The sequence below is a fragment of the Schistocerca piceifrons genome, chromosome 1, assembly GCF_021461385.2.
Source record: "Schistocerca piceifrons isolate TAMUIC-IGC-003096 chromosome 1, iqSchPice1.1, whole genome shotgun sequence".
Classification (NCBI taxonomy): Eukaryota; Metazoa; Arthropoda; class Insecta; order Orthoptera; family Acrididae; genus Schistocerca; species Schistocerca piceifrons.
In genome coordinates, this window is record NC_060138.1 from 964670378 (window position 1) to 964692028 (window position 21651).

Consider the following 21651-nt stretch of genomic DNA (forward strand, 5'->3'; position numbering starts at 1 on the left):
GCTATTTCTACTGCCATGTGTATCGTAGTTAACAAAATCTGAATTTATCTGTGTTCTTGTCTAATGCACTCAATAAGGATCTCCAATGTGTTTGTGGAGAGCAGTGTGTAAGAACTATATTGGTTCTTTTCTGTAATTTAAAAATTTCTCCAAAGTAATATTTTGTTAACTCCAAAACATAATTCCATAAAATGAAATAGGATGAAACAAGAAAAATACACTGACCTTACACATTCTTTGCTAATAACTCTACAAATTGTTCTTAGTGCAAAACATGCAGAACTGAGTATTTGGGATATGTATATGCCCGGTCTTTCCAGCTCAAGTCATGATCGATACACATTGCCAAAAATTTTGTAAATTGTTCTTTCTCTATTTCCTGGTTGTTCAGTAATAAATGGCCATCCTTCCAATTTACTTTACTGTACTATATGTAATTTGTTTTATTCAAATTAAGTGTTAACTTACTAGCATGAAACCACTGTTGCACACACTTTAGAAATTTTTCAGCTATAGTGGATGAGGAGTTGCTGTCATTACTTACAATTATGCTTGTATCATCTGCAAATAATTTTGAACGAATTGTTAAGGCATTTAATGTTATTTATATAGACAAAGAATAACAGGGGGCCAAAAACATTACCCTGTAGGACATGTGCTTCCACTTTCTTAGCCTCTCGTAGGATTCAAACAATTTCCTTCCTATTCTACAATGCCTATTGCCTCCAGTTTGTCAAGTTTAGTTTACTGTATCAAAGGAATTGGAAAAATCTAGGTCAATTCCTAATACACTTTTCTTGACTATATTCAGGTCGCAAGTATGTTTCGTGAAAGAATTGAAACTAGCGGCATTAACGCCAAATGTATGGTACTGTAAGATTTAGAACAGATTGCTGAAGTGATGTAGAGATGTCAGTAGCTTGGTAGCAGGAAATACGGCCACACAATCACTGCATGAGATGCACCAAGGAGCGAGAAGCAATAACTGGAGTAAATGGAGAAACAGTTCCCAGTCAGTAGTTAAAATGAAGAGTCAGAAATACTATAGCAGAAAGGAAATGCTAGTATTGTTGTATACTTTTGTTACAGTGGAATAACTAGTTCATAAATGTATAAAAAGTCCTAAATACACTTCATGAAGGAAGTATACGTAGCAACATTCACATAAGTCGTATGAAATAAGTACAATAGGTTTGACTACCAGACTGTGAATGACTAAAAGTACTTGTTAACCATAAACACTACTTTGAACTACAAAATAGAGCATGTCCAGCTTCAAAGTAGAATGTCTGTAGGCCATTATTCACATATAGCTAACCACCTACAGCAAAAATAAATCACTACCTCTAGGTTGTAGAAGGTTTAGTATTTGCAATAATAATAAGTGGTTAACTAGCTGGCAATGTAAGTGGTTAACCACTTAGAACTGAAAATGCTTCACTTCTAGAAACTGTACACGCCTAACAACCTGTAACTATAGATGATCAGCTTACTAAAAATCTGTGTGAAAAATTTTAAATACTAACCATGTGTAAGAAATGCACCGACAGTAAAAGGTTGACTAATTGTTGCTGTAAGCAGCTGTTTATTTGTGATTGTGTATAGCTAACTAATGAAAGCATACAGCCCACTAGAGTGGTGACATGCTGAATTCAGGCGGGAAAATGCGTTCGCAACTGGCCAGCGCGCATGTGTTGACAGTCACGCGAGAGGGAGGGTGTGTCCGTTGGGACGGTTTGAGAGACAAGTAAAGGGATGAGTTCACACTTCTTCCCCCAGATGCGATGGCCTTGACTTGTGACTGAAAAGCTCTTAGGTATGAGAAATCCTGGTGGCGAGGCAGACATCAGCAACTGGGCTGTTTTCTGAGCAGAAAAACCAAGACATTGGACTGGGTCAGTGGAGAGAGTCCGAATGGCCACTCACCCAGCCATTGCAAAGCACTAAAATAAGACTAAAATTAATAAAAATCAATACATTTGAGGTAATGATGAGCCAGTAGTCTCATTTTAACTGGAAGCATAAGACAATTATGCCAGTAAAGAAGTGCTGTCAATATCTGAAATAGTTTATAAGTTATTGCAAGCTTTTACATCAAATGAGGTTTCAGTGGTTAGATCAGGCAGTCATAGTAGACATGTTGAAATAGTACACAATTTTGAATTTCAGTGTAAAGTGTGTCATATGCGCTACAAAATTTTATTTTTGACTAAATAATAATTAAAAGCGTAAAAGTAGCGACAGTACCCAAGACTAGATGTAAGTGGGGAACATCAACATGATAAACTGTATTTATTTATTTACTCTATAAAAACTGGAAAAATGCGATCACTACCACGGAATCATTATTTATAAATCATCTACTGCAGACAGAAAAAAACAAAAGTTGTACACAAAAAGCTAAGAAAATTTACTTGTTATTTGATGGGTAACATGTATTTAAAACGTTGAAATTCAGTTTTTCAGTGTTTTAAGGCAGTACATAGTATTTCTTTTGACTCACCTCAGTACTAAGTTTATAAGCTCGGCAGCCATTTTGAAAGAGAGAGTCTTGATTGTGAGGTAATGGGCGAATTGTGGCGCCCTGAAAATATTTTAAGTTGCCCACTCGGACAGCTGGGGCCTGGCAGCAAACACATGGTGGTGACTGTTAGCCAGACTAGAGGGGTAGCCCAAGTGCATGGTTCAGCTGCGTGGCTGGGAATTCCATTGTGACACTATGTTGATGGAGATACGCCGGGAGTGGCAAAGATGACGGACTTTGTGAAACCTTAATGGCAGACATTTCACAGTTCATACGGAAATTAATAGTAGCCAGATTAATGATGAAACCTCAAAAAGAAACATGTACATTACTATTATTTGCACGACGATTCTGATGGTGTAATCATATTTTCAATATATTTATTAGTTTAAAGTTTAGTATCTGACGGTAAATTATACAAGTAACACACAACAACGAATTTCCAAAATCTAAATGATTCATCCAATTTCGTCGATCTACATGTCTTTAGAAAGCTATAAGTGTAAACCTAAATTGGTATGGATTACAGGTATGTAACTTGAATAGTACATGAGTTATTGGAGGTCAAAGTCAAAGTCGATTACAACGATCGCGCCAGACCATAAGTACTCCACAGTTACAAGAAAAAACGGTAGCAGCATGCTTATAAATATATTTATTCATCTATGTCTTCGTTTATATCCTACATATACTATTCGTGAAGAAATTGTTTAAATATTTACAGTTTTTTAGAAAGCACAGACACATTAGGCTACTGGCCTACCTTTTATTGCTATTCCTTTGATATATGTTATTTAATTGTTTATGTATTTAATAATGTGTGTTGAGTGTGTTAGAGTATTGTAGGAATATTTATTTAATTTCAAGTTATTTAAGTGTAAATCCAGCATTTCGAATGTGTTTCATTTGTTTGTGTGGGTGCGTGGGTTTGAAGACATGGCGCGAGTGCTCTAGCCAATCACAGCGCTCGTGAATGGGGAGACTGGATGGAAGCGAGTTTGGGAGACGGGAGTACGGCACATGACAGGGAAAGTGCTAGACCCGACAGCGCGACGTACGCGAAGTCGGCGGCAGGACTTGGAGACTGGAGCGGTTTGCGCGTGGTCGCCAGGGATAGAAATACTTTGGAGCGCCAACTTGTGACCTTGTGAGATTTCCGTGTTTTCTACAGTGAAGACGTTGTACGCGTTTGGAAGTGAATATCTCATGAGCTATGTTGTTGTTCATAACTAATTGCGTGAAGTAGGAATGTATTGTTTCCCTGTTATTTAAAATATTGTTTATTTAATTGCTGGACTATCGACACCAATAAGTGCTTAGCAGAAATATACCGCATTATCAAAAGTGCTTCTACTATCGTACTCATCATTTGAAGTCGTTAAAATAGTACCAGCAGATTTTATTTAATTGGAATCTTTCATTTATAAATTTTTATGTTACATTCATAATTCGCAATTGCCGAGTGATAGAAACCTGCGACCATTCGATTTGTGTGTGTGCTCTTATTGTATACTGTAGACTCAGCAGTATTTGGCCTATAATCCGGCAACTACGTTTCCCAGTCCCTAGACAATGAAACCAGCCAAAACTTTTAATATTTCAATACTGAGTTGGAGGGTGCGTAGTTGAGGGCCACCTCACTTCATTTCATTTTCTTTGAAGGCCCGTATGGTTAGGAACTTGGTTAGGATCTGTGGTGGTTTAATCCACATGGGGGGCGTGACAGTAATATGTTGCAAGTGACGAAATATTCTTACGTTTTTCACTTCGTACTTGTAAAATTTTTGGGGAATGTCGTTGGAGAGAACTTTGACTATTTCCCTATGTGAGTAAACTATGAAATTTTCGCGCGCGACTACTCGCGTTAACATAGACCCTGTTGTATTTGCATTCTGCTTGTGTGTTGGACATAGAATATTTTTGCACACGAGTGAACCTGGAAATTTTCACATTCGACAACGTATGTGAATGTAATCCCCGTTGTCATTGCTTCCAGCTTGTTAGTTGGATATAGGACATTTTTGTGCACAAGCGAACGTAGGAAGATTTTCACATGGGACAAACTTATGTGGGCTTTAATTTTTTCTGCAGTTGCACCCTGCTAGCAAATCAAACTCAATATGTTTTCGATATTAGACAGTGTGGGACTGGTATTCTGAAGTGGTTCATGTTAACACTTCTGGGGAAAGCTTCTTGGAGTTTATCGCGATTTGATGATAGCCCTCACTGCATAAAAACCTCCGGTAGGACATCCATCTAATTCGTGAATTGTGAACTTTAATATCATTTGTGGAGTCAAAAAGTAATAAACCATGATAACTGTAAAATCTAAAATGATGTGAGTAGGTACATAATTTTAGAGTAGCAATTCAAGCCTGCATTTATTTGGACTGTAATTAAATTAAAGCATTGGGAACATGCGACTACTGTGAGTGGGCACATAATTTTAGACTGGGAATTCAAGCATGCATTTATTTGGACTACAACTAAATTAAAGCATTGGGTACATGTGACAGATGTGTGTGTTGGCCCCTTGAGACGTAGAATACCCAGCACATCTAAGCCCAACGACACAACAGGGTGGCCTATCGATCTGTCTTTCTGTGGTCACTATTCCTTTTGAATCAGTGTGCAGAGGCTCCAAGCTATACTATAAATGGGGGGGGGGGGTGACCAATCTTTTCGACTGGGATGAGATTTCTCCGTGGCGTGTATAGCAATTTTTTTCGTGAACCACATGCAAGAAATATTAGTTTACTTTTTAAAGAAAATATAACAAATGTGAGGAAAGAACCTTTACTTCACAATTTAATTAAATACAATGTTAAAGGGATGTCTGGCATTGTTTGACTGAAATAAGTCAGTCACTGTTGATGTCAACTAAAGCTGTTGCTACACAGAGTTTTCCAGATGAACATTTGTAATTCGTTTTTTCATTGTCATTTGATGTAATTCGTCAGACTAAAACGCTGTTCACTCATGTAAGTGTTCCAAATAATGAAATTGCTTCTAAAGCATGTTTGTAAAACGCTTACTATTTCTTCTTCTCCAAATATATTTTATAGAAATCTTCCAAAGCAACCTGATAAAATTTCGTTTTTATCTATGCATCACATTTCATTTTGCAGCATCCCATTTGTAAATGTCCCAGTAGTAAATTCATGTCTGTGGAGAATGGCGTGGCAAACACAAAAGAAAACAAATGTTTCTTAAAATCTTTGTTTGACTGAAGTGAATCATTGTTGATGTCAATGGAAGTTGTTACTACACATGGAGTTTTCCAGATGAACATCAGTAAATCAGTTTTAGAATTCGTATTTCAACTGAGATAACAAAGAAGCGTATTTGATTGCTGCTGCATGTGTGACTACCGATTGCTTTGACAGGGTAGGAAAAAGTTTGAAGAGTTTTTTTCGTAATCGTTGTTCCAAAGGCCCAAATATCATTTTGAATGTGGAAATAAGATCCTGCATGACATTAATCAGCTGATCTTTTCCTTGGAGTCGAGTATTAAAATCTTTTAGGTGGGTAGTTATAACGACCAAGAACGCAGAGTTGGAAAGACATCCTCTATCTTCGAACTCCAGGAGTCTCATTAACTTGCCTTCAAAGAATGATTGTATTTCTTGCTTCAAATCAAACACTCTCTTCAACATTTTCGAATGGATTAGTCATCTTAATTCTTTATAGTACGAAATGTTACCAGGCTCTGAACTCAAAGACATCAGAAATTCTTGGAACTGACAGTGATTCAGTCCTTTCGACGTAATAAATTTCACTGATTTGATAACTACTTTTATGACATGGTCCATTTTGCTGGACTTGGCACATAAATTCTCTTGACGGACAATGCAATTAAAGTTTAGCACCGACATATTGCCAACTTTGTGGGCCTCATTTTCAATCAACTGAACCAAACCTTTGTATTTCCCATCCATTGCTGGAGCACCATCCATTGTTAGCCACAGTAGGTAGTTAAGTTTTAACGAAAAGCGACTCAATGTCGATGTAACTGTTTCCAACATACCTCATGACATTTATATACCCTTAAGTTGATACAATGCCGCTAATTCTTCAGTTTTATTAAAATGGGCATCAGCACCTCTGGCATATATCGCCAATTGGGCGGTATCTGCCATATCTGTGTGTTCATCCAAAGCTAGAGAGTAAAATATAGACTCAGATGCACGATTTTTTAAGTTATCTTCAATTTGTCTTCCAATGTCGTCCACATGTCTAATTATAGTTTGATGAGACAGGCTTATTTTAGAGAAATTCTTTTTCTTTTCTGGACACAGTTTCAACGACTGTCTTTAAGCATTCCTTAACCATTTCACCATGTGAATATGGCTTTGATTTTTTGTCAGTATCAGAGCTACTGCATAACTCGCTTTCACATAGCATACGGATTCTGAATTCGCCCTTGTAAAAATCTGCTGCTGAGCAGAAAAGTTCATTTTTAAGTCGTTTATCTGGTCTTCTCGGAATCCCTTGTGCTTATCAAACATAACTACATGTTTAGTCTCGTAATACCGTTTGAAGTTACATTCTTTTCGAACCCAGACAGATTCATTGGATATCAGACATATTGGTTTGGTTATATATTCCACAAAATAATAGTTTACGGTCCACTTTTCTTGAGAACTCCTCTGTAACTTTCCTCTGCTTAGGGCTTATTTGTTTTCTCGTTGTTGCCATACCAAGTTCATGTCTTTTTTTACCGTAAGTTGGAAGCTGATAAAGAGGCCACATGGTAATCGGAGTTCTGCACTCTTTTACATATATGATATATGAAGTTCAGAATAAAACATCTGTTACCTAAAGTAGTGTGATGAAACTCTCCAAAATTCCCTACTTTAAAGTTCCTTGAAGTTATTTAACTCTATAAAGCAAGCTGACTGTTTTGAGATGGTCATTTCCATGAAGCGTAGAGTACATGAAGATGGAAAAAATTAATTTGAAATGTTTTTCTCTTTTTAAACAACATTATATATGAAGGAATGGTGATTAGGGATTTATATCTGCAATGAAAATTGGATTTTTGGGTGTGGTATGTAATTAGAAATAACAAGACATGCATTTTTCATAAAAATGGCAATTAAATATGTGCCAATTAGATATATTCATATTTCGAATTGAACAGAAAAAAACTAAAAATTAATGACTGAAACTAGACCTGAACCAGCAACTCAGCGATTACCAGCTTCGAGTGCTGCTTTTTTTTCAATCTTTATGTACTTCACAATTTATAGAAATGTTTGTAGAGCATGTGAATACGTTTAAAAATATATATCAATTGTCCATCTATTTTGAAAAGCACAATCTACCTGTGAATCGAGGCCTGGCCCTCCACATGGAAGGTTTGCATCTTACCACAGAGCTACATTGTTCATCATGTTATCAGTCATTCATTTGAGTATTATACCCACTTGGGAAACTTATAGTCTGTTCTCTTGAGAATTTTTGAGAGTAGTATTCAGCTGCTTTAGGAAATTGATATTTTAGTTCTGAACGTTGTGTATCATGAATATAGAAAATTACATATGCTTCACTTAACCTTGAGATCACCGAAGTTAAGCGCTGTCGGGCGTGGTTGGCACCTGGATGGGTGACCATCCAGGCCGCCATGCCCTATTGCCATTTTTCAGGGTGCACTCAGCCTCGTGATGCCAATTGAGGAGCTACTCGACCGAATAGTAGCGGATTCGGTCAAGAATACCATCATGACGACCGGGAGAGCAGTGTGCTGACCCCACACTCCTCCTATCCACATCCTCCACTGTGGATGAAACGGCGGTCGGGTGGTCCCGGTAGACCACTCGTGACCTGAAGACGGAGTGCTTTTTTTTCACTTAACCTAGCAGGCTTACATTAAAATTTCGACACCTATTTCGACTTCTAAGTTGCTGTAAATAAGATAGGAAGTTGCACTAGGAGGATCTCTTTTCTACCTTTGTAATGCAGAACCCTTAATAGTCATCAGTAAAAAGTCATTACTACAATTAAGTATTCATTTTCTTTGTACTACTAAAATTAAAAGGAGGTATTGAGGCAGAAACGTTGCTAATGTAGATTGGTGTACCTACACACCATGATCGGATACATAAGATAAATGCAAGCCTACTAAAATTAAAGACAAGCATTAAAGATTAATTGAAAAAGATGAAAGTTAGCTTTACTTACCTGAAGTGATGATGGGTCTATCGCAATTGAGTATGCAGCACATATACATGCGAAGGGCCATAACTTTACATCTGATAGTATTGTGAGTTTGCAGTAAAATGAAATATGGAACGTATTGGCTACATCTGGCACTCGATTTGCTCAGCGCAACAAATGCGTCTGCTTATGCAGTCCTTACTACCGTTAACTGTTGGTTGCATATCAGAAAAGGAAACTCCATGTTTTTCAACATGGTACAAGGGCTTTTCAAAATAATTCTATCATAGTGATTTTTTCAAACAAGAATATAGACAAAACTCTAACGATAGTTGAATCAATGGACATATGTCTATTATAATTGGATATGATACACAAGAGGCTTGATGGAATGCTCTTTTGGGGGTTTTACATGAAATTAAAGTTAAATTTTTCTTTCATATGAGCAGCTACATGGACCAAAAATTAGCACCCTGTAGCCCACATATGGCCTGCGGGTTGGCCACCCCTGCTGTAAATATGGACATCCAGACTTTATTTCTACGATATATATATTTTTTAAATTCTTTATCCTGAACTGCGCCAAAGATCAAGCAAACCACACTAGACAAAATTTTTACCCAAGTTCTGTCACATATGTTTGGTCTCTGCTAAAGATCTACTAGCTATAAACAGAAAACCAGTGACCATCTGAGTATAGTCACTTACTGTGACTATTGAAACAATCATACTAGCTGCAATCTACTGACTCCAACTTACTGAATATAACTCCAAACAACTAGCAGCAACTGTAACCTAGAGAGATTCTTATAGCACTGCTGTCATAATTGACCAATAAGAAGAAAAATATGAGATTGAAGATTTGGGGAAATCAGGGGAGCAAAGAGGGAGAATTGTGGAAGGGAAGAAGGCAGAATAGTTTCAAACACACAGAAAGATGGGAAGAAAGAGAGCAGCTATAGTATATACACAAAACTCTGTGAGAAAGACATAACATGTGGGGGGTTAGGGCTAAGTTTGAGAAGGGAGAGGTGTGATAAGGTGGTAAACTGGGTGGGAAGGGGTTGGTGGTTTGGGATAGTGGGGGTGGTAGGGAGCAATGGGAAACTGATATAAATAGGAACAAAAATGTTTTGTAACAGCTAAATTCTTACAGCTGATAAGGAGCAGTAACCATGATAATTAGTAGCTACATGATTATATCAACATTCTGCGAACTATTGAAAATAACAAACTAATTGTAGCTTATGGAGTGTAACCTACTGCTCATAACTGCAACAGAATGATCGTGGCACTCATTGTGTCTTACTAAATAATTACATTCTACCCATGAAGGTTGACAGGTTCCTCTAACTAATTATGTATAATTGAGGAACTGACTGTACATCACCAACTGATAATAAAACACTTCAGCTGCAGTAGACCAAATTATGGAAAAAATGGAGAGAGGGAAAAAGGTGAAGGAGGATGTTTAAAGGTTTCACTACAGTAAAATTGTGCCCAAACTTCTCTTCCTCTATACCTACTTTCCGACACTTAATATTACTAGTGACAGAACTGTCTCCCACTTACTCAGGTTACAGTTTCCAGCACCACGATGTGCTTTGCACTTTGTTTTCGCTGACAAACTCTCTGCTAGCATTTTACTGACCTCACTACAGCAGTCTGGAAGTTAGTTCCCATATTTCCCATCCACAGCGCCGCTTTTCGTTGGTATTAACTTATTTTATATATCATTAGGTTTTTTATATTACTCATTATGCTGATTATATGCACTTACATTTTTCGTTCATGCTTTATGACAACGATAGTAGTGTAAGGTTCTGTTTTATTGTACTTTTAACCCCATTCTGTGACCAACCTCAAGATATGCATTTCATTATCTGATTCGCTCCCATTCTCGCATGAATTTTACAATTGTTGTTTGGCTTCTTTATACCATTTTTGTACAGGCACAGTAATAGGATGCTGACATTCGCAAATAATGGGACAGTCATAAATATATACCATTTTTTGTCTTTAAATTTTTTTTTTAATTTTTACTCCTTAATTTTAATATTGTCGTCTAACTTCTAATTATTTGTGGTACATCTTTCTGCACAGCCTCTTGAAGGAGGGCACTAAGTGCCTGAAGTTGGTTAAGGAAATACAAATTCGTTTATGCAGCTATTGGTTACTGATTATTTCTGTATATAATTACAGTTGCTAAAGATGGATAAAATGCTATAATACCATGTTTTTAGTGCCCTTGCACCAAATTCAACTCCAAAACACAGCACAAAATACCTTTAATATTTCATCTGATTTAACTGATGTGGAGTGCAAGACAGAAAATGAAACTTCATGTCAGATTAAAACTGTGTGCTGGACCGAGACTCGAAATTGGGACCACCTTTCAGAGGCAAGTGCTCTGCTAATTGAGCTACCCAAGCACAACTCACATCCTTCCTCACAGCTTTACTTCCACCAGTGCCTCATCTGCTTTGTGGTGCATTATACACCCTGCCCCTCTGTAACCCATTAAAGTAAGTGACTGATTTCGTACTGGGGTACATTAATTAAATCATGTACTGTCTGTTCATTCATGTATAACTGTAGCTCAATAAAACAAATACAGTAGCGAATATATACCAGAAATATAGCTGTCGTAAAAACAAATGTAGGCTGCACGAGGAAAAAATCTTAAACCCCATGCGTAGAAAGATGAAACCACTGTATTTTAGGTGTCCTATTTAAAACAAGGAATCCAGATGTGCAACAACCTACCTCAATGGTAAGGAATAGCCCCCACACTTGCATTATGCAATGAAAATTGGGAAGGACTACTGCTGAACATTAGAATTCTTTTTTTGTATGCCAGATCTGTTAATTTTTATAACTTCACACATAGGGAAGACTGCTGTACCATGCAGCACTTTTCATTAAATTTGTACAAATAGTATATACCGTGTATTATTGTTTTAACAAGGAAGAGGCCACATGCCTAGTATCGATGTATATTACCATAAAATATTTGCTACTTTCACATACCGACAAAAACAGTAATTCCATTCGGCAAGAAGAGTTATCTCGTGAATACGATGAAAAAGTAGTGGAAGGAAGCCAACTGCGTAAGTAAGTAGATCCAGGTTCAATTTTCATCTGTGCATGCGCCAATTGTGATGATGTGCGGTTCTGGGTGTTTACACACTGATCTTTATGTTCGTAAGTCAACGTGCGCCAACGATACGTGCCCGTATAAACCCCACTTAATTCTACACATACACACACGGGTAATTCAAGTCCCGCACTTGTGTGCTATGTTATGAAAGGGTATTAATGAAATAACTTTTCTTAAAGAAGGTTCATGAGTATATTTTAAATCCGCATTAAGTTAAGTTTAGGTGACTACAGTTTAGGTAGAGATCGCTGATGTTATGAATGCGTCAGAGACTACTATACTATAGCGCGCGAAAATTGAGTAGCTGGTAGAGTGTATGCTCGAGTCATTTACTTTTAGAGTTTTAGGTTAGAGTCGTGGCTACTAGTGATTGAACTGTTTATCCAGTTATGATGAATGAAGAAGAGTTTCAGGAAATAACGTGTGCTGAAGATTTTGGGCAATCATTTTTGAACTCTGACAACAGCGAGAATTTGACCTTGTGTTCAAATGTTCCTGCTTTGTGCACAGAAGAACCATGTATTCTCGGCGTTGATGAAGCTGGCAGAGGACCTGTTCTTGGTACTTGCCCTTCCTTTGATTTACTTACTTAATATAAAGATTGGTGTGTGTGTGTGTGTGTGTGTGTGTGTGTGTGTCGGAATTTTGAGATTTGGGGGTATGGTGTGAAATCTGAACAAGCATCAATTTAATCAAGTAATGTAAAAGTATACCATGAAGTAAAAAGTAATGCCATAAAGTAAATTTGTACCATAACTGCAAAGAATGATGTTAAAGTAGATGGAGTGTCATGTCCAATGCAGATATTAGCAGTGGTAGTGCCATTCTTAGTAATAGGACACACGAAACAAATAAGAAGCTTAAAATAGTCAAAGCTATGAACAGCTTAGTGCAAGCGTCTGTCACTGAAACAAAAATGTACTGTTAAATTGCGTCCAAAATGTATGAAATGGTATGAATTTTCAGGCACTGGAAAGATTGCTAGTTTGATTGGATTGCCTGGTGGGCAATCGTTTATGTACCCCATCCATAAACAAACAGGATGAGTTTACGTGCCTTCTTACGTACTAATGTGAAATATTTCTGTTGCCTGATGTGAGATGGAAACAAGTTCACGTCTCAATATGATTCTTGACCTAAGCATAGGTTTTAGTAAGATCCCACAGAAAAATATACATGAACTACTTGCAACAGTCCCCAAAGTCTGTTGTATACACCAGGATCCTTCAGATGATTGCTATGAACAAAAAGATACAAAAATGTTTTTGTCCCTGTTTTGAATCATTGTGAGCAGCTCCTGTCAAACAGCTTCTGTCAGGTGCAGGTTTGAATACGGTTTGTGGATAGTTGATGCTATTGACAAGATGTGACATACATCTCAGCAGGAAAAGGAAGGAGAAATTGCCTGGGCGGATGGTGGAATTGTTAAAGGGTGACACTGTCACACAATAATCGTATGTCTGTAGTCATTGATGGGAGGGCAGTACTTTTTTTTTTTTTTAAAGGGGTGGGGGGTAAACACAGATTTAAAGCCACCAGTATGAAAAGGAGTTTACTACAATAAATATGTCAGAATATTAGAGGATGAAGAAATAAAATCTGCAAACTTTTTATTTCTTCAGGTGATCTGCAGCCTGCAAATTGTGTAGACGTAATGTTTTTCAGAACGTCATCTGACAACACGAATATCAGTGCTGAAAATGGATGTATGTAACTTAGCAACCAGTTATTGCAGGTAAAGTAAGGAAGGTGGTGTTGCCACCTACATAAGAATACACACACACACACACACACACACACACACACACACACACACACACTCACTCACTTCTGCAGCACAAGCTTCAAAATGATCACTTTCCAAGTTGATTTTTATAGAAAGTCATAATAATTTCGAATTAATTATGATGATTCATTATTAAACTTCTTGACTTCCAGGCACAATGAGGTAATATTAAGTGGAGATTTTAATTTAAATTTGTTAGGGTATGGCTGTTCTAGATCTGTGCTAAAAGTCCCTTGCCATTTGATATAATCTGGCTCACTTGTACCATCAGGAACAAGTGTTATGGAAATCAGCAATGTGCTAATGACCACAGTGTTATGAATGTATTGAAAGTGCCAAGTCGTAGTGTAATTTCCATAATTAATGGCCTCTCAGGCCATGATGATCAACAGCTGGCGGTCAGTATCAGAGTGCACGATATGAATAAAAATACTTGGGGTACTAGAAGGGCAATAAATGAAAATGGAATTGAGGACTTCAGCTTGAAAAATATACAAAACACACCTGCTGTAAATAACAGATGCAAGCCACTGCATTCTGTACCATAGTCAGAGGCTATTTTGAAAGCTGTTTGCTTGTGAAATTAACTGGTGGGAGCAGATTGAATGCACGTAAATCCATGGGATCAGAATATTGTAAATAACTGAAAGAAGGTTCTCCTTGGCATCAGGGACACAAGACAATGGCAGTGTTAAATCACATTTCTAACTATGCTGTAAAATTCTAAAGGCACATTGTCAAAGACGTGACAGTGACTGTCGGCTGTGACAGGACACTCTACTGCAACAAGGCTGCCTGGTCCTACATGCGCAGTTTGAGTTTGGGCTGTGACATGGCTGTTGTGACCGCAGCCACAGCACTGCACCAGTGAACAGCACCATGGTGGAAGCTGTGTGACAGAGGAATTCTGCGTAGTAGTGTGGCATGTCTAGCCAAAGAAAACTGCAATGACACACTCACAGGAAGTAATACTCTGAGCCAGTCTCTCACCAGTGTCTATGTGATTTAAAGCGTCATATGTTGAAGGGCATTTTGTTCCGGGACTGCCGTTATATCCAAAAATCCTATAGTTGTACCACAGTTTTTTTTTCTGTTGAAGGAATTGGTGAATAAATAGGTGGAAGTTTGTTGACAAATGTGAACAGTACTTCTTCCACAACTCTCCCCTGTGGGTCCTGGGGTTAGACTAGACCTGTCGTAAAATGCAAATAAAAGGAGTCTCTCATGTTTTGGCCTTTGTGATGGTACCCTGTAAGGTTTGACCTACAGTTTTCAAAATTTTCCCGAAGAGCGAGCCAGTTGGGCAAAGGCGCCTTACATGGTGCATCGTGTCCATCATGCACTGAGACCTATTGCATCCTTCATCAACATGGAAATGCACTTCTGCTCATTCTCTAATTGTTGGGCGAGGTCACCTCCTGGGTTCATATTTTTCCATCAACTGTGCAGTATTTTTTTCTATGCTGATGATGCTAATGCACTTGTTTGCTTGGTTGCACCTGATATCCAGCATGGTAGCCAGTCCGTTGTGGTGGGGCCACTATGTACCCTGTTCGTTGTAGCCCCCTGATGACATAGGGATCATTCTGCTGATGCCTGCGCCGTTAACTCTCCACGTATGCCAGCGGGTAGATACCCATCCCCCTGGGGCATCGGGACTCCCGGCAATTGCCATCCTGCCAGGTGGCCTTTGCTGCAGCTGGGTGGCACCCATGGGGAGGGCCCCTGGTCAAAGTAGATGGCATCAGGTTGGATGACACACTATGAAGCATTGTACATTATCTCTTGCTGGTGGTCAAACACCAGCAGTCTCTAAGTGTTCGCAGGCTCAATTCAATGCACAGAAGTACAATCCAAAATCGTTTCCCTCCCTGGCCACACCATGGGAGGAATGTCAGGCTAAGGATGGCAGTGTCTCTTATTTGCCCTGGTACCTTGTATGTTAGAGAGCTGATGGGGAATATTTCATGACGATGAAGCCTCAGTTTTCTGTTGAACATTTAGAGGACATGTTTGGGGAGGTGGAGGGCTAATCCAAAATGAGATCCGAGTCAGTCTTGATCAAAACAGCATCCTCTGCCCAGTCATGAGCATTACTCACTTGTGAAAAGCTGGGGATGTTTCTGTAACCATCATGCCCCATAAGAGCTTAAATATGGTCCAGAGTATCACTTTTCACAGGGACCTTCTTTTGTAGTCTGACGCTAATTTAGAACGTCGAGGTGTACATTTCGTGTGGCATGTCCATCGGGGTTTGAGGGATAATCAGGTTGCCATAGGTACCTTCATCTTGGCCTTCTAGGGTGATACATCACCCGAGAAGGTCAAGGTGATGATCTATCACTGTGATGTAAAACCCTATATCCCTCCCCCAATGCGGTGCCTTAAATGATGGAAGTTCGGTCATATGTCTTCCTGCTGTACTTCCAATGTGACATGTTGAGATTGCAGACGCCCATCTCATCCCAATACTCCATGTGCCCTGCCTCCCATCTGTGTCAACTGTGGAGAGCAGCATTCGCCTTGCTCACCAGACTGCAGGATTCTCCAGAAAGAAAGGAAAATCATGGGGTTACAAGACCCTGGACCGAGTGACTTACACTGAGGATAAGAAGAAATTTGAACGCCTACATCCTGTACGCATGGCATAGTCTTACGCTGGTGATACAACAGTTCTAGCCCTATCAGCTCTGCCAACCCCAATCACCTCTCAGAGCCAGAAGACTATACCTGCCCCCTAGATGGTGGGGGGCACTTCCCTCCCTGTTGCTCCTGCACCACCTACTTCAGGAGCAACATCCTGTGGCCCCCCCCCCCCCCTCCCCAAACCATCAGGGATGTCCATCCGCACTTCTAAGCCAGGGAAGTGTACAACTTCTTCAGCTGCTCTCACTAGGAAGGGGTCCCTTGGGTCACTCCCTTCCCAGGGTTCTGCTAGTGGGAAAGATGACACCCACCAGTCTCTGAAGAGCCCAAAAGCTTCTAGTCGCAGGGCTTCACACTCATCCTCAGTCCTGGAGACCGAATCAGTGAAGTTCTCCCAGCCAGGGAAACTCAAGGAACAGCGAGAGAAATCCAAAAAGAAGGTCCCCAAGACCAAAGGAATTGCGGTGGTACCAACACCACCGCTACCTCCAAGCCTTGCGTCTGTGTATGAGGTGGAGATCCTGGCGGCCACTGAGGACCTAGATCTTGCTGGACGCTCAGACAAAATGGATCTAGACTGCTCAAGAAAAAATTCGGTGGCAGGAGGTGACCCTGAGGCGTAAATTGCCTCATTGAATACTCCATGCCTTGCAAGTCTCATGACGACGTCATCCTCCAGTGGAATTACGGCAGTTTTTTCCACTGCCTGGCTGAACTACAGCAACTGTTAAGCTTTACACCTGCTATCTGCATTGCCCTCCAGGAAACCTGATTCCCAGTAATGTGGACCCCTGCCCTCCGTGGCTGTAAGGGATACTACAGGAACCGTAGTGACTGTAATCGAGTGTCAGGTGGAGTTTGTGTTTATGTCCTAATCTCAGTCTGTAGTGAACCTGTGCCCCTTCAAACCCCTCTAGAAGTTGTGGCTGTCAGAATAAGGACGACGCACAAAATAACTGTCTGCAGTGTATATCTTCCTCCAGATGGTGTAGTATCCCTGAATGTATTAACTGCACTGATTGATCAACTCCCTAAATCTTTCCTACTTTTGGGTGATTTTAACACCCATAACCCCTTGTGGGGAGGCACCGTGCTAACTGGCTGAGGCAGAGATGTCGAAACTTTACTGTCAGAACTCGACCTCTGCCTCTTAAATACTGGGGCCACCACACTGAAATATGTGGCTGAGGTAGTTACTCGGCCATTGCTTTATCAATCTGCAGCCCAGGACTTCTCCCATCTATCTACTGAAGAGCACATGACGACCTGCGTGGTAGTGACCTCTTCCCCATCTTCCTGTCACTGCCCCAGCATCAAGCCCATGGACGCCTGCCCAGATGGGCTTCAAACAAGGTGGACTGTGAAACTTTCACCTCTGCTGTCACCATTGAATCTCCCCCAGACTGGAACATCGATGTGATGGTTGATCAGAATCGTTTCTGTGGCAGAAGACACGATTTCCCGCTCTTTAGGGTGCCCCGGCGAAAGACAGTCCCTTGGTGGTCGCTGGAAGTTGCTGAGGCAATCAAGGAGTGTCGGCAAGATCTACAGCGGCATAAGTGGCACCTTGCCCTGGAGCACCTCATAGCCTTTAAACAGATCCATGCTCGCATTCACTAACTTGTCAAAAGAGGCAGGAGTGTTGGGAGAATATGTCTCGACCATTGGGTGCCATATGTCACTTCCCCAAGTCTGGGCAAAGATCAAACGTGTTTTCAGGTACCAGACGCCAACAGGTGTTCCTGGTGTTATCATAAATGGTGTGTTATCTTCGGACACAAACGCAATTGCTGAGCACTATGCTCGAGCCTCTGCATCACCCCCAGCCTTTCGCACTCTCAAACAGCGGATGGAAGGGAAAGCCCTCTCATTCACTACACACCACACTGAATCCTACAATGCCTCATTTACAGAGTGGGAGCTCCTAAGTGCCCTTGAACATTGCCCCGACACAGCTCCTGGACCATATCGTATCCACAGTCAGATGCTTAAATATTTCTCGTCTGACTACAAGCGACATCTCTTTGTGATCTTCAATCAGATCTGGTGCAATGGTATCTTTACATCGCAATGGCAGGAGAGCACCATCATTCTGGTGCTCAAACCCGTTAAAAACCCACTTGATGTGGATAGCTATCGGCCCATCAGCCTCACCAATGTTCTTTGTAAGCTGCTAAAACTTAAGATGTGTTGATGGTTGGGTTGGGTCCTGGAGTCACATGGCCTACTGGCTCCATGTCAGGGTGGCTTCCACCTGGATGGCTCTACCACTGATAATCTTGTGTTCCTCGAGTCTGCCATCCAAACAGCCTTTTCCAACACCTGATTGCTGTTTTTTTTTTTTTTTTTTTTTTTTTTTTTTTTTTTTTTTTTTTTTTTTTTTTTTTTTTTTATTTACAAAAACCGTATGACATGACCTGGCGACATCATATCCTTGCCACATTATACGAATGGGGTCTCCAAGGCCCACTCCAGATTTTTATCCAGTATTTCCTGAGGCTTCATACTTTCTGTGTCCAAGTTGGTGCCTTCCATGGTTCCCCCCTATCCTGGAGAATGGGGTCATGCAGGGCTCTGTATTGAGTCTCTCTCTCTTTTTAGTGGCCATTAATGGTCTAGCAGCAGCCGTCTGTCTCACCTTCTCTGTATGCAGACAACTTCTGCATTTCGTACTGCTCCACCAGGACTGGTGTTAATGAGCAGTGCCTACAGGGAGCCGTCCACAAGGCACAGTCATGGATTCTAGCCCTTGGTTTCCAGTTTTCGGCCACAGAGTCGTGTGTTATGCACCTCTGTCAGCGTCGTACCATTGATCCGAAACCTGAACTTTATTCTAATTACAATCCACTCACTGTAGTGGAGACACATTGATTCTTAGGACTGGTTTTCGACGCCTGATTGACTTGGCTTCCTCAACTTTGTCAGCTTAAGTGGAAGTGCTGGCAGCACCTCAATACCCTCCGCTTCCTGAGCAACACCAACTGAGGTTCAGATCTCTCTATGCTGCTGCAGCTCTACAGAGCCCTTGTTCAATCCCACCTTGCTTATAGGAGTCTGGTTTGTGGTTCGGCAGCACCCTCGGCGTTGCGTTTACTTGACCCAGTGCACCACTGTGGCGTTCGCCTAGCGACAGGAGCTTTTAGGACGAGTGCGGTGACCAGCACCCTTGTGGAAGTCGGAGTGTCTCCATTGCAAGTTAGGCGTGCACAGTTGCTGGCCAGTTACGTAGCACACATTCGTAGCTCTCCTGAGCATCCGAATCACCGTCTCCATTTCCTACCCACGGCGGTTCATCTCCCGCATCGGCAGCCTAGGTCAGGGCTTCTAATTGCAGTTCGTGTCCGATCCCTTCTTTCTGAACTGGAGTCCTTGCCTTTACCACCTATACACCTCCACGGTGTACATCTAGGCCACAGCTTCACCTGGACCTTTCACATAGCCCTAAGGAGTAGGTTAACCTCACAGCTCTCCACTGCCACTTCCTCTTGAGTCTAGACAAGTACCCAGACCACAAAGTGGTTTACATCGGTGTCTCGATAGCTGATGCTCATGTCGGCTTCTGGTATGTCCATGGAGGACATATTGAACAGCATTCCTTGCCTGATGGCTGCAGTGTTTTCACTGCCAAGCTGGTGGCTATATCTCGTGCTCTTGAGCACATCCGTTCATGCCCTGGGGAGGTGTTTCTTCTGTGTGCTGACTCCTTGAGCAGCTTACAAGCTCTTGAGTAGTGCTATCCTCGTCATCCTTTGATAGCGACCATCCAGGAGTCCATGTATGCCCTGTAACAGTCCGGTCGTTCAGTATTTTCTTCTTCCATGTTTTGAGGAGCCACAACTGTCATCCTCTTCTGCTTGTAGTAAATATCTAAATAAGTAGCTCCAAGTCAGATCCAATTAGACCATGCTTCTCTCTATTCATTGCCAGCTGTTTCTAGGGCTGTACCTTGGAAAACAGTGTAGTTGCAAACAGGTGGGGGTCACAATGCCATATACCCAGTGACAAAAATCGAGCAGGTGCAGCCTCAGTTGTAGGCAACAGCTGCACCTTGGACAATGCAGCATCAAAAAATAGACTCACCCAGCCACAAAATAAAAACTGTTTGGAACATAGTAAAAAGTGAGACTGGAAAATCAAAAGAAGAAAATGAAACAATTTTTTTTAAAGGTAGAGAATTAAATGATCAAAGATAACAGTAAAATTGCAGAAACCTTTAATAACTCGCTTTTCTATAAGTAGTAGGCAATTTATGTTTGAACACTTTAACAGACGGGCTACAGTCCTAAGAAAAGCCTTTCAAAACAAGTTTGATAAAATTCAGCTTCATCCAGCATCTCCAAAAGGAGTTTTTGGTGTTCTCGCTCCTGAAAATAAATGTTAATGTGGTTATGATGAAATCTCTAACAAGATAATGAAATGTTGTGCAGCTGAGCTTAGTAATGTACTGACTTGCATAATGAATATCTTTAATGCAGTACTTACCCAGAGAGACACAAAGGCCATTGTCAAGTCACTTAACAAAAAAAAGAGACAAAGCATTAGTAAAGAATTACTGACCCACGTAATTACTGCCAGAATTTTCAAAAATTTAATGTACTGCAGACCTTTGCTTGTTTACTACAGGGAAACATACAGTTGGATTTCAAAAAGAACAGGCTGTATTTACCATGACAGATGATGTACCAGAATCAGTAAATCAGAAATTGTTACCACTGGGAATATTTTCAGACTTGACTAAGGCTTTTGGTTGTGTGAATAATGATCCCAATGCAAAAGTTAAAATATTAGACTCAGCAGGTTCCTGGTTCTTATGTTATTGGGATGACAGAAAGCAGCACATATGAGTTTGATGTCGATCACGTAACAAGAGACATTCAGAATTTGAAGCAATTGGACACGGTATACCACAGTGTTAGATTTTGAGTCTTCTGGTATTTTCTTATATGTGTAAATGATCTTCCACTTGCAGTTTCAGAAGATGCAAATCTTTTATATTTTTATTCAAAAACACCAACAGATGGTTCAAGGCAAATTGATTATCATTGAATTTTGACAAGACACAGTAGGCCCTACCTAAAGTTCAGTATTTTTCACAGAAACCCACAAACTATAAAAATAAGCTTCTCAAACAGTGAAATATAAGAAGTAGAAAGCGTAAGGTTATTGGTATTACAAATAGATAATGCCTCCATTGCAAAACCCTCTGAATTAATGAAGTGCCGTGGCTTGGGTACATTTGCAGTAAGTGTGATTACTGCTATAGATGATTCAGAAAGGAAGACTATTTCATTCTGCATACTTCCTTTCACTAATGAGTTGCGGAATCATTATCTGGGTAAATTCAAGTTACAGGAATATTATTTTCAGAATACAGAA

The 21651-nt window shown here is 40.3% G+C and overlaps 1 protein-coding gene across 2 annotated transcripts in view; it reads left to right on the forward strand.

The window, feature by feature from the left end:
- Window positions 1-11996: 11996 nt before the first annotated feature.
- The window catches only part of LOC124734776 (ribonuclease H2 subunit A), a 48417-nt gene continuing 38762 nt past the window's right edge, over window positions 11997-21651 (forward strand). Inside the window, exon 1 of one of the 2 annotated variants that reach the window (XM_047248573.1) lies at window positions 11997-12404. In XM_047248573.1, coding sequence (XP_047104529.1) covers window positions 12233-12404 — 172 coding nt within the window. In that variant the 5' untranslated portion in view covers window positions 11997-12232. The remainder of the gene's footprint in view (window positions 12405-21651) is intronic. The other variant, XM_047248560.1, reaches the window with a different exon arrangement.